The sequence below is a fragment of the Xenopus laevis genome, chromosome 5L, assembly GCF_017654675.1.
Source record: "Xenopus laevis strain J_2021 chromosome 5L, Xenopus_laevis_v10.1, whole genome shotgun sequence".
NCBI classification, from domain to species: domain Eukaryota; kingdom Metazoa; phylum Chordata; class Amphibia; order Anura; family Pipidae; genus Xenopus; species Xenopus laevis.
The window spans coordinates 19,136,267-19,148,678 of NC_054379.1; the positions used below are offsets into that span (position 1 = coordinate 19,136,267).

The 12,412-nt window shown below is 39.9% G+C and overlaps 1 protein-coding gene across 3 annotated transcripts in view; it reads left to right on the top strand.

Moving 5' to 3' along the window:
* The window catches only part of capn13.L (calpain 13 L homeolog), a 55,665-nt gene that overhangs the window by 34,671 nt on the left and 8,582 nt on the right, over nucleotides 1-12,412 (top strand). For all 3 annotated transcript variants that reach the window (XM_041562066.1, XM_041562065.1, NM_001086019.1), the window contains 15 exon segments: nucleotides 35-195; nucleotides 1,269-1,423; nucleotides 2,345-2,356; nucleotides 3,106-3,308; nucleotides 3,689-3,754; nucleotides 3,907-3,975; nucleotides 5,197-5,265; nucleotides 5,558-5,600; nucleotides 6,547-6,609; nucleotides 8,000-8,057; nucleotides 8,192-8,262; nucleotides 9,009-9,077; nucleotides 9,508-9,586; nucleotides 10,365-10,481; nucleotides 11,542-11,597. In XM_041562066.1, coding sequence (XP_041418000.1) covers nucleotides 35-195; nucleotides 1,269-1,423; nucleotides 2,345-2,356; nucleotides 3,106-3,308; nucleotides 3,689-3,754; nucleotides 3,907-3,975; nucleotides 5,197-5,265; nucleotides 5,558-5,600; nucleotides 6,547-6,609; nucleotides 8,000-8,057; nucleotides 8,192-8,262; nucleotides 9,009-9,077; nucleotides 9,508-9,586; nucleotides 10,365-10,481; nucleotides 11,542-11,597 — 1,291 coding nt within the window.

Sequence of the window (12,412 nt, forward strand, 5' to 3'; positions counted from 1 at the left end):
ACCCTTAACACTGACACATGTCCCGTCCCAACAGGATCTCCTGCCAAGATTTCCTGCAGAATTTCAGCTTTGTGAGTATTTGTAATCACACTCCGGCGTATTTTGACTTTGAGAACCCAAAACGCGCTTGGCAGGAGCTCACGTACTTTGACCGCTGGGTGAAAGGAAGCACGGCCGCCGGCTGCAGCACCTCAGGTACATTTTACTTTATTCCCATTTATTTTACTAGTTACTAGTAGATTTTATTTTCATTTTGATAAGTTGAAATTAACTTTTAGTTTGTTAAAAAAATGGACAATTCAAGGCAATGTTTCAATTGGTCTTCACTGACCACAATAGCCAAATTAATATTACTCTGTGAGCATACAATTTAAGTGTTCTTTTTACTTTTTATAACTTATTTTTATATTCAGGTCCTCTCCTATTCATATACCGGTCTCTCATTCAAACCACTCCCTGGTTGCTAAGATAATTTAGACTGTAGCAACCAGATTGATGCTGAAACTCCAATCTTGAGATCTTCTGAATAAAAAAGTGAAATAATGAAAAAACTACAAATAATAAAAAATGAAAACCAATTGCAAATTGTCTCAGAATATCACCCTCTACATCATACGTTAAGTTAACGCAAAGGTCAAAACCCCCTTTAAGGTACCCCAGGCCTGTTTGCCTGTCTTATTATGTCCTATTAAATTTTTGTATTTTTTACTTGCTGCCTGAATACTTTTTGGAAAAACTCACATACTTGGTGTTGGTTTCTACTGTATCATTGTGCCAAATCTATACACAAGTGGCAAGTAGTGCACTTGAGAACCTCTGTGTATTCTAGAACCTATTCACCCAGACCATTCTGACTGGTGGTATTTTGAATTACAAAGCAACTAACCCTGCCAGAGTAACTGAGGAACCACAAATTTACCACTCAAATCACAAGTGTCAACCATATTGCTGGTTGTGGTCACTACTTGGGACAATGCCAGGACCAATGTTTTGCCGATTTCATTAGAATCCAGTTCAGATTCCAACCAAGTTATTGCACTTGCTGTTGGAATTAAGAGTGATAGATTAGGTGCATCTCTAATGAGGATATAGAGAAGATACCAGAGGTGGGGTTGGTTCACGAGATGCTCAAGCTGCTAGAGACCAGACCCAAGAGGAAACTTTGACATAGTTAAACATAAGCTGTAATGAAAGTCATTGACAGAAATACAGGAAACTTATGTAACTTCCTCTTTAATTCCTGTGTGTCCCTCATTGGATTGTCACAGAGGACCTGTGGAGGAACCCCCAATTTGTGATATCAGTGTCGGACTCTGAAGGGATGAATAGGGGGTATAATGTGACTGTGGCGCTAATGCAGAGCCTGGAGAATCAGAATAAGTACAACCAGGAATGGATGGGCATTGGCTTTGCATTTTGCAAGGTAAGTAGAATGTGGAAGAAATTGGGGTGCAGGGGATTCATAGCAAAGATCTGAGGGGCAGTCAGTGGCACAGTCAGTGGGGTATCACAGCAAAGGGGCATTTAACTGGAGATCCACATTTAATTCCTATAAAGAGTTGTGGTCAGTAATGATATTTCATTCTTTCTTTAGCTTTCTTTTTCTGTCCTCTTTAAGATTAACTATATCTTCCTTCCTTTATCTTTATACCTTCCTTCCTTCCATCCCTTCTTCCATCCATCTTCTTTCCTTTCTCTTTATACCTTACTACCTTTCTTTCTTTCTTTCTTTCTTTCTTTCTTTCTTTCTTTCTTTCTTTCTTTCTTTCTTTCTTTCTTTCTTTCTTTCTTTCTTTCTTTTTCTTTCTTTCTTTCTTTCTTTCTTTCTTTCTCTTTCTTTCTTTCTTTCTTTCTTTCTTTCTTTCTATCTTTCCTTCTTTCGCTATATCTTCCTTCCTTTTTCTTTATACTTTATTTCCTTTTTTCTATATCTTCCTTTTTCTCTTTATACCTACCTTTCTTTCTTCTTAGTTTTCTATATATTTTTCCTTTATACCTTCCTTTTTTCTATATTTTCCTTCCTTCCTTCCTTCCTTCCTTCCTTCCTTCCTTCCTTCCTTCCTTCCTTCCTTCCTTCCTTCATTCCTTCCTTCCTTCTTTCCTTCCTTCCTTCCTTCTTTTCCTTTTATACCTAAATTCCTTTTTTCTATATCTTCTTTCCCTTCCTGCCTTCCTTCCTTTTCTTTACTTGAACCTCTTCATTTTCTTTGTAGGATACCTAGGTCCAATGTCAATGTTATTTTAGATTTTGTACGATAATTAAGCTTCTGTCACTCTTATTTGGTTTATTAATAATTAATAATAATTGGTAAATGTAATAACGCTGTCTCTTTTCTTTACACAGGTGGCATCCAAGGTAAGTCTTGTCTGTTCTGTCTTCAGCTGATAGACTTGAGGCGGAGACTAAAGCAAAGTCATCCTCTTATCCCATAATCTAAACAGTTTAGGACTCATAGAGCAAAATAACTCAGTATAACACAGTGCTATAAAATACAATAAAATGTCCTCATTACACCTTCATTCATAATGAAGCACACAAATGGAACTAGAAGACTCTGTATATAAGGTTGACATGACATATTTTCCTATATTTTCCAGATCCAAACACACTACAGAATGTACTTTATACCAATTTGATGACTTCACTAAATACGTATTTCAGAAAATGTGAAAACATATTTGCAGATAAAGGAAATTCAATATCAACCCCATAGGAACCCTTGGTGGAAAATTGCATTTTCAAACCTTCATTAGTAGAACCCATAAATATATAAAGAAGTAATAATAAGAACTTCAAGGTGTGTAGACCCAGTGTAGACCTGCAGGCTTCTAATATGTTCTGCTTGATCCTCCTGAGCTCCACACAAACAGTAGTTACTTATCCAACCCTATCATACGTGTCATTAACATGAGGGGCCCTAGGTTGATACACTCTAGTGTCAGGATTCAGAACCTGGATACAGACTGGTAAAAAAAAGTACGAAAAATGACAATTTCTTTTTAAGTGAAAAATGCAATAGAATAAAGATCATTTATCTGAGTCAGCTTGGGCAATGCTACCCCAGACTGCTGTAATACATATTTAATTTGTGCACATCTATATAGGGTGTGAAGAGTTTATCTCAGCAGAATTATTCTCCAAACCAAGCTGTGGATGTCATCAATACAGAGATACAAATAAGCCGTGAAATCACTCGCTCATTTAGGGCTCCTCCCGGGACGTATGTTGTTATCCCCTTCACCCAAAGTAAAGGCCTGGAGTCCGAATTTCTCTTACGGATCTTCTTGAAAACAAAAGAGATTGATAAGTAAGGCTCTTTCTCTTGACTTTCTGGGAGTTTAGTCGTGTTCTCACTGGGGGTCTCTGCTGGTCAAGTCTACATGGAGGAATGAATTTCAAAAAAACATAACAGAAAACAGTTCCCTTGTGCCTTATAAGTAATTCTATAATTCTTCAATGGCAAATTTGATGGTCCTTACCCTAAAGCAGAGTTGTCCAACTAGGAGCCCACAGGCCTCCTATGGGCTCCATAGATTGCTTAGCATTATATTATCATATCAATATAATGTGGGCCTCAAGTATGCTGTTTCTGACAACCACTTGCCTTTAATTGGGAGATTGAGACAGTAAACCAGCTGGAATTTGAATATCAGAATTATTATAATGTCTCTCATTATGTCATTTTAGATTTCAAGACACTACATTGGTTCCAAGGGAAGGGAACCAAACGTACCCCAGTGATTCTAGATTAAGGTGGGTACCTTGGATTTCCTATTTAAAGGAATGCAAAAAACACACCTTAGCGTAATCTTATTGATCACTGACCCTTGTAGGTGGGTTTATTTCTTTTTAGCATAAATCAAATGCTGTTGTTATACATCTGTTCATTGCATTTGCCTTTTCAGGTACCAAGACACAAAACCTAAGCCCAGGGATGAAAAACAAATATTTAACCCTAATGAAATCAGAGCAAGGTGAGCGAAATACATGTCAGCCAATCAAAGGGTGAACCCTATTCTGCTCTGTGGCAAGGCACTTAGTTGAGCTAAACTATAATTATAATTTATTATATAATTATATATATATATATATATATATATATATATATATATATATATATATATATAAAGACAAGCCTATCGTGTTGTTAACAGTGAGGCAGTGAGTATAGACAACCCAAACACATTAAATACAGAGAGAAAAAGCTGATATTGGCATCCCATATACTTTGGTCTATTCGTGGGAAGGAAGGAAATAAGGAGAGGGAGGAAAAGGGTGAATATCCAGTATTTTCTTGGGGTGGATAGTAAGGTACACTTACCATAAATAACAGGGGGCCCAGGTGCTCAAGACCTTCAGCTCGGGGGGGGGCAATTTGGCAATGATGTGTTTAGTTGTAGGCTGGCACAAACCAGACTTCACTCCAAAAACTTGATGCAATTAAAAAAGTAGTTTTATTTAATAAAAAAGGAACATCTCAAGCGATAGACTGACGCGTTTGTGCCTTGTGACCACTTAGTCATAGGCTGTGACTATGTGACCACAAGGCATGAAACGCGTAAGGCTATCGCTTGAGATGTTTCTCTTTTGTTAAATAAAACTGCTTTTTTAATTGCATCAAGTTTTTGGAGTGAAGTCTGGTTTGTGCCAGCCTACAGCTAAGCACGTCATTACCCCATATACTTTATAAACAGTCAGTGGGTACTGGCACCCAAAAACAAAATGGGTTGAACCATTATATATAACGTACAGTGAGAGACACTGGGTAAAGACAAGCCTAGCATGTTGTAAACAGTGAGAGGCAGTAAATATAGACAACCCAAACACATTATATACAGAGAGAAAAAGGTGATATTGGCACCCCATAAACTTTATAAAGAGTCAGTGGGTACTGGCACCCCAAACACATTATTTACAGTGAGTCGAAGTGGGTACTGGCACTGCAAGGGCATTATATACAGGGAGAGGCAGTAGGCACTTACAGTTGAATAATAAATGAAGGCCGGGCCCCACAGCAGAAAAGTTTCCTAGGCCCCACTTTGGGGGTCAGGAGTGTCTGACACAACTAGCTGCACAGTGACCCAAACTTACGTTACCAGTAGAGCATAAAGCAGCCCCCTCTCCCCTGGCCACCCCTGGACATGGGATCTCCTCTAATGCAGCTTGAGCCTCCTGTTCATTTGCTTTTATTGCAGGAACCAGAGCAACAGTTCACTCCCCAGAGAAGAGAACCAGTACCAGTATGCGAGTGATGCCGGCTTAAGGTAAATATCATATAGATACCTGGGTATTCTTTAATTGCTGTGGGGTTTAAGACTTTCTGTGGGCATCACTAATTACATAAAGTCTGATCTTTTTTGAAGAACTCCCAGCAACCCTGGAAATGTTAAGGTGTGTGTATGTTATAGTACGGGAATATTACTTGTGAAAATTGGAACCTGAATGGGTCGGAATGTCACAGTGTATGTTTGGGGTGGAGGAGGTAAAAGAAAGAATTAATAGATATAGATAAAACAGACTTTTCATTGTTTGCATAAAATCTGTTGTGTCTTTCAGTGAGTTTAGCTCCAGCCTCAGCATGAACTCCCAGATTCCCAAGGTAAACACATGTTTTTGGTTATTCAGTTTATGTAACATGTATCGGTCACTAACGTTTAACTTTAAGGGGAACTATCCAGAAAATGAAAATGTAATATACGCTTCATCATGCTGAAATAGGAAACTTTCATTAGTCCGTCACCCTGTGATCAATTACTATGAGATAAGTAGCATTTATGATTGCAGAATCATATTTAATCATTTATTCTTTAGCCCTTTTTGTAATAAAAGGCAAAAACATTGATTATCAGTCGCGGAACTACCGGGGGAGCAGGGGGTGCGAGCGGGCCAGGGCCCGCACCCCCTCAGGGCCCCCCTGCAGTCTGTGCGTCACTGACAAATGCGGCCAAATGTGGCCGTACGGAGGGGGGTGGGGCACCAGGGCCTGCCCCCCTCTAGGATCGCTACTGTCGATTATTTAACATATTAACTGAATATGGAAGGCTTAGGGCAATTACCCCGATAAGGCTACGGCCAAAGGAGCTATATTTATAAACTAAAAGCTTCATTCATTCCAACATTATTAATAGAAGAGAAATCTAATAGATGGGTAAGCCTTTTTTATTCTTTATAGAAGTTGGTAACCCTAGTCATACCCCAACCAGCCTTGCCAAAACCACACCCACTTTGTGGTAAGCCCAACCTCTTTTGAGGTCAACCAATTGGGACTGTCCCAACTAAACCCAAGACCCTTGGGAACAAGGTGCCTTTGGCAGGACATCTGGTACCTCTTTGTTTTTGAATGAACTGATTGACACTAAGAGGCCAATAAGCAACTTGGGAGAAACCTCCAAGCACCTCTCATCTCAGGGTGGTTAATGGGTGGTGACAATCACATTGTGTAGGCGATAGTCACTCGTAATGTGGGGGCAGTTATTGACCTTGTTACTGTGTATTCAATATATTTCCAATTGCTGGATACTCCCCAATATCATTGTTCCCCCCAGGCTGTGCTGAAGAAATATCAAGATGACGGCTATGAAAAAGTTTTTATCCGTTACTGTAATAAGGTAAAAATGAATACTTTATTAAAACGAATGTATTGATATATTAAGGCTCTATGAAAGTTGACAGACAGTTAAAGTGATGCTGGCAAACACCTATTAATGATTGGTGTGGGGGCCTGGCACCATCAGGGCCCATTATTAGGGCCCATTTTCCCAAGCTCCTTATTCTTCTATCATATCTTTTATCCTTGTATTTAGTGCAGTACTCAGTCCCTGAATTAAGCGCTATGGCATTTATTGCACTGCTATTACAGTGGAATTTTGTGGGAAATACTGCATGGTAAAAACAAGCTGATTTGGGTGCATTTTTAACGTCTAAAATAGAATAAGGCTAGAAATGCTGTATTTTGTATACTAAACATAAACATGAACTTACTGCACCACAAGCCTAATCAAACAAATGATTTATGCTTTCAAAGTTGGCCACAGGGGGTCACCATCTTCTAACCTTGTTAAACATCTTTGCAAGACTAAGACTGTGCACATGCTCAGTGTGGTCTGGGCTGCTTAGGGATCGTCATAAATGATCAAAACAGCACAAGTCAAATAATATCTGCCAGAAGCCGATACAAAAAGACTGATTAATAATCAGAATATACAGACTGCACTGGGTCCTGTGTTGTCATGTAATCTAATGTGGATTTTATAGTTTTTCTATTGTTTAATACAAACCTTCTCCAACTCTGCAGAACCAGTGGCTGCAGCAAAATAATCCTCCAAATAGAATTCCAGTTTATCTGTTTAAATCTGGCTCCATGATCTTTGTCCCAGCAACTGGAGTTGGAAACATTAAAGGGGATGTAAAGGCAAAAATAAAATCCAATACAAATCTCTACACAGTCGCCGACTGCTCTACAGGGAAACAAACAAAGCTGCTTGAGTTCTGCATGGCTGGGAAGTAAGGTGGGGGCTCCCCCTGCTGTTCATAAATATGATTGTTTCCAGAGCAGTTATGGACCATCTGACAATTCCTATCCACAGCAGTAAATGAAGGTGGAATTTCACTGCATACAGTCAGGTTTCTTCTAAAAACGGTACACATGTTTTAATTAAAGTATATTGGAGATAGGTTTCTTTTTCATTAAAGAAAGTAAATGGTATTTTATTTTTTTTCCTTTACATGCCCTTTAAAATCAGAAATGACATATACACGCACAATATATTTTGGGCACAGACCTTATTGTCTACTTAGCAGAAGCCTGTAGGACAGAAGCCTTTATGGTGTATTTAGCCCAATAATAATATAAATTAAACGGCACATTCATACTCCTATACACAGTTTGACCTAGATGGGGCTGTAAAACTACTAAAAAGCTGCTAATTTCCCATTGGGTTTCTGTGGCCTTCATCATCAGCCAATAAGATATCACTTTTCTGCTTGTGTCGTTATCAGAGCTCGGAATTATACGCAGAACAGCTACAGAAACTCCTGAATGAGGTGTTAATTAAAGGTAAGTTTGTCGGGTACTAGTCTGAATAAAATAATTTGTTTTTCTTCCATTAGACAACAACATGTCATTGGGAAGAGTTCCCCTTTAAATGGAGTATACTGATTAAGCATGTCTTTCCTTCTTCTCACTTACAGATCAGACTTTCAATGCCAGCAGAGGAGACTTCACCTTGGATGCCTGCCGGGGGATCCTAATGTTGATGGATGTATCTTTCTTAATGAAATTCCCATCTGTCTGGGCGGCTCCTTAGCAGCCTCATTCTCTGCTCGTTGGGTGCATGTTAAACACCAAGCAATACATTTCATGAAGAGGCCTTAATACTTATCAATACTTATCAATAATTACAATAATAACTACAGAATGTCTTCTTTAATATGAGAGGGGATTAGAGGGACACCAATAGTAACATATGCTGTACATGTCTCTTTATGGGGTTTTCTCTTATAGGAAGCAACTGGGTGGGTGGAAGCAAGTATAAGCAATGGAATGTCCACAGTAGACCAACTTATAGGTAACTTGCATTGGAATGTTTATTGGGTTAGACCAGGGATCCCCAACCTTTTGAACCCGTGAGCAACATTCCCGAAGTAAAAGGAGATGGGGAGCAACACTAGCACGAAAAAATGTTCTTGGGGTGCCAAGTAAGTGCTGTGATTGGCCATTTGGTAGCCTCATGTGTTTTGTCAACCTACCTCCTGAGGCTGTGTTTGGCAGTACACCTGATTTTTATGCAACCAAAACTTGCCTCCAAGCCATGAATTCAAAAATAAGCCCCTGCTTTGAGGCTACAGGGAGCAACATCCAAGGGGTTGGAGAGCAACATGTTGCTCACGAGCTACTGGTTGGGGATCACTGGGTTAGACCAATAAAGCTGGGATCTGTGGGTATTGATGGAGCAGCCATTCTAGTATAATTCTCTTGGATACTTATGACCTTAAGAAATACCCACAGCTTAATGCCAACGGCAGGCTTAATCTGCAAGAATTTGAGCGCCTCTGGAAACGACTCAGTATGTGCAAAGTAAGTCAATGATTTATTTATTCGTTTCTGCCCTGCTCATAAATTCTATTTTACCAAGCCCACATGGAGTATTTTTGTAAGATTGTCACCCTAAACTTTGAATGTCAATCCTGTTGTGTGCTACATGGGCTCCTGTTCTCCTGTTGTAAATGTAGAAACCAGCGAACTATGAGAATCCATGATATTCCATGTCAGACCTAACAATATCCTAGCCAGGTCCCACCCTCTGACTGAGAAGAATAGATCCCCCCATAAGTAAGAGGAAGACAGAAGGAAAATACTGGATATCAGTGAGCACTGCAGGTTGTTGCATTCATGTCATGAGACTCTTTATTATAGGTTAAGAGACAAAAAGTAGTATTTACAGTTCTTGTCCTTGCTGATTTCATATGGGGAGCATTGTTCATGAAACCGAAATGTATTTTTGCAGGACATATTCAGATCCATAGATCTGAACCAGACAGGATTCGTTGATGCCTCCGGTTTGAGGAAAGCAGCTCAACTTACAGGTACAGTACAAGGTATTCTGAGTGATTGTTGGACTAGACTAGTAGTAAGAAGGGAGGGAGATGTGCTTGTGAGCAAGAAAGGTAACAGTCATATTGACACGTCACTGTATCAGCCATAATTCCACAAATACCTGACAGCAACTAAGTTTTCATGACTAAATCTCACTTGTCTTCACCTTAAAATTGGTTTTCCATTAGTATCTACAGGACAATTATCCACTAACTGACCTTTAGTCTGGGGACTTGACCAACTGCACCCCCAGAGGGGTGATGGAGGGATTCAAACTAACACCCCTGCAAGATGCTACAATCAATACCAAATATATATTTCCAATTAGAGTATTGGTGGGGACACACTGGGAGAGTCATTTTTTTGTTGCTCCTCTTTGATGCTGTGTATGTAGATCAGGGGTCCCCAAACTTTTATACCCGGGAGCAACATTCAGATGTAAAAAGAGTTGGGGAGCAACACAAGCATGAAAAATCTTCCTGGGTGGTGCAAAATAAGGGCAGAGATTGGCTATCTGGCAGCCCCTATATGGACTGGCAGCTACAGGAGACTGTTTGTCAGTACATCTGATATTTATACAACTAAACTTGCCTCCAAGACTGGAATTCTAAAATAAGCTCCTGCTTTGAGGCCATTGGGAGCAACATCCAAGGGGTTGGAGAGCAACATGTTACTCATGAGCCGTTGGTTGGGGACCACTGTTAAATAAACTCTCCCATAATGTGACTGTATCTCAGCTTAAACATGGCCAATCTTTTCACCCTTCAGGGCTGCCAATCAGCAACGCTGTTATTAACGTCATGGTCCTGAGATACGCCAACTCCTCAGAAAAGCTCAACTTTGCCGATTTTGTCTGCTGCATTATACGCCTGGAAACTGTAACAAGTATGTTCTCCAAGTGTCACATTATCTCTACATCTCCATTGTCCTGTAGAAATAATAACATTCTGGTGTCTCCTATCCAGTGGTGTAACTAGATATTACTGGGCCCACAGCAAATAGTTTTTCAGGCCCCAATAATGTCTAGAGGTTGCCAATATTTATTGAAATATGTTTATGAATTAGGGCCTAATGGGGCCCCTATACCTCCTGGGCCCCCCTGCAGCTGCAGGGTCTGCTTCCTATATAGTTAAGCCCCTGCTCCTATCTCTTTTATATACATAGATAATGATTATGGGCCCTATCGTACAATACAATAAGAAAATGTATTTTTCTAAAAAAATTATTATTTATCAACTAATATTGCTAAGTACACAATATCATTTTTCTGAACAGGATCCAACTAAAAAAAAGTTTCATTTTTAATTGCATTGTTCATTCCAGAATTCTTGTTACGTCCCTGTAGATAAATTACAATACTTTCTATCAGATTTTCTCCATAGTCTATGGCAGAAAAATGCCAATAAGGGAGACCTAGATGCTGTGTTTGCAGTTCGTTCACTGCACCTACACCATTAGGGAGGATAAATGGCACCTTGAATTTAATTGTCTCTTTAGTTCTGTATATATATATTTTATATATATATATAATATAGATTTACGATTTGTTATGGTACATGTGATGTTCTGTCATTACTGGGGAGTGTTGATCATGTTGATGGGACTGGATAACTACAAAGGGGAGCAGTTAAACCCCAATGTGTATAACTACCCCTAGAGAAGCTGATCTTTCCCTGCATTTGTATATCCAGGCCCGGATTTGTGGGAAGGCCACCTAGGCCAGGGCCTAGGGTGACAGGATTTTAGGGGGGCGGCATGCTGCCCAACCACACCCACATTGGTTCAAAAACACTGGGGATGCGCAGGAGATACAATCTCCATGAAAATTTGCATGAATAAAGGGGAGGGGACAGGGGGGACAAACGGCAGTGGGCCTAGGGGGGCCTGCTATGTAAATCCGGCCCTGTGTATATCCGTTCTTTAATGTTGTTTTCATATTTTCTAGAGGTATTTAAGAACCTTTCAAAGGATGGCAGAGGGGTTTACCTAAGTGGAGAAGAGGTAAGGCAGTAATTTGTATAAAGTTCCCAAAATATATCTAAACACCCAGGGAGGTCAGAAACTATAGAAGAAAGGGAACAGGGTCGTGGTGGTAGGTTGCAGAGTAAGAGATTATCAAAGACTCTTGAACAAAGTAATATAGAGTATCAATAGCAAAGGGAATGTTCCCCATGTAGTCTCTAGCAGGTCTCCTGCCTTCTACTGGCATGGTCTATTGAGACAAAAGTATAGTGATGAGTGATGGGCGAATTTATTCGGCCGACGCGGATTCGCGTCGAATTTGCGCGATTTGCCGCCAGCGAATAAATTTGCGAAACGCCCGTGAAAATTCACCCGAAAAAATTCGCCGGCGTAAAAAAAAACCGGGCGCCGAAGCGAAACGGCGCAAATTCGCCCATCACTAATAGTGATGAGTTTTTCTTTGTTCATCATTTGAGAGGATTTTTATCATCTTGATTATGGAATTATCTACAGTAGGGTATGGCAGTTTTTACCGTTTAAACACAAAGTGCAACCACAAAACCTGCTCCTTTAATAAAAAGTTGGCCTGGCAGGCTTGATACAGAGCTGGTGTAACGCCTGAAACATTACTTTTTCTGCCACGTAATTGAATCCCAACGAGTGCTTCAGGTCCCTTCACCTATGTGCCCATAACTCAGAGACTACATTTTTCTTTCAAGTTCTTAAACGGCTACTGACACAAATGAAACTGTATAAGAGGCGGTTTAAGATGGCAGCATGCTCTACGTTCCCATAGATAAGAATGAGCAGATATCGAACTCCCAGTGCTTCATGGACGCAGTGGACTGACTGTG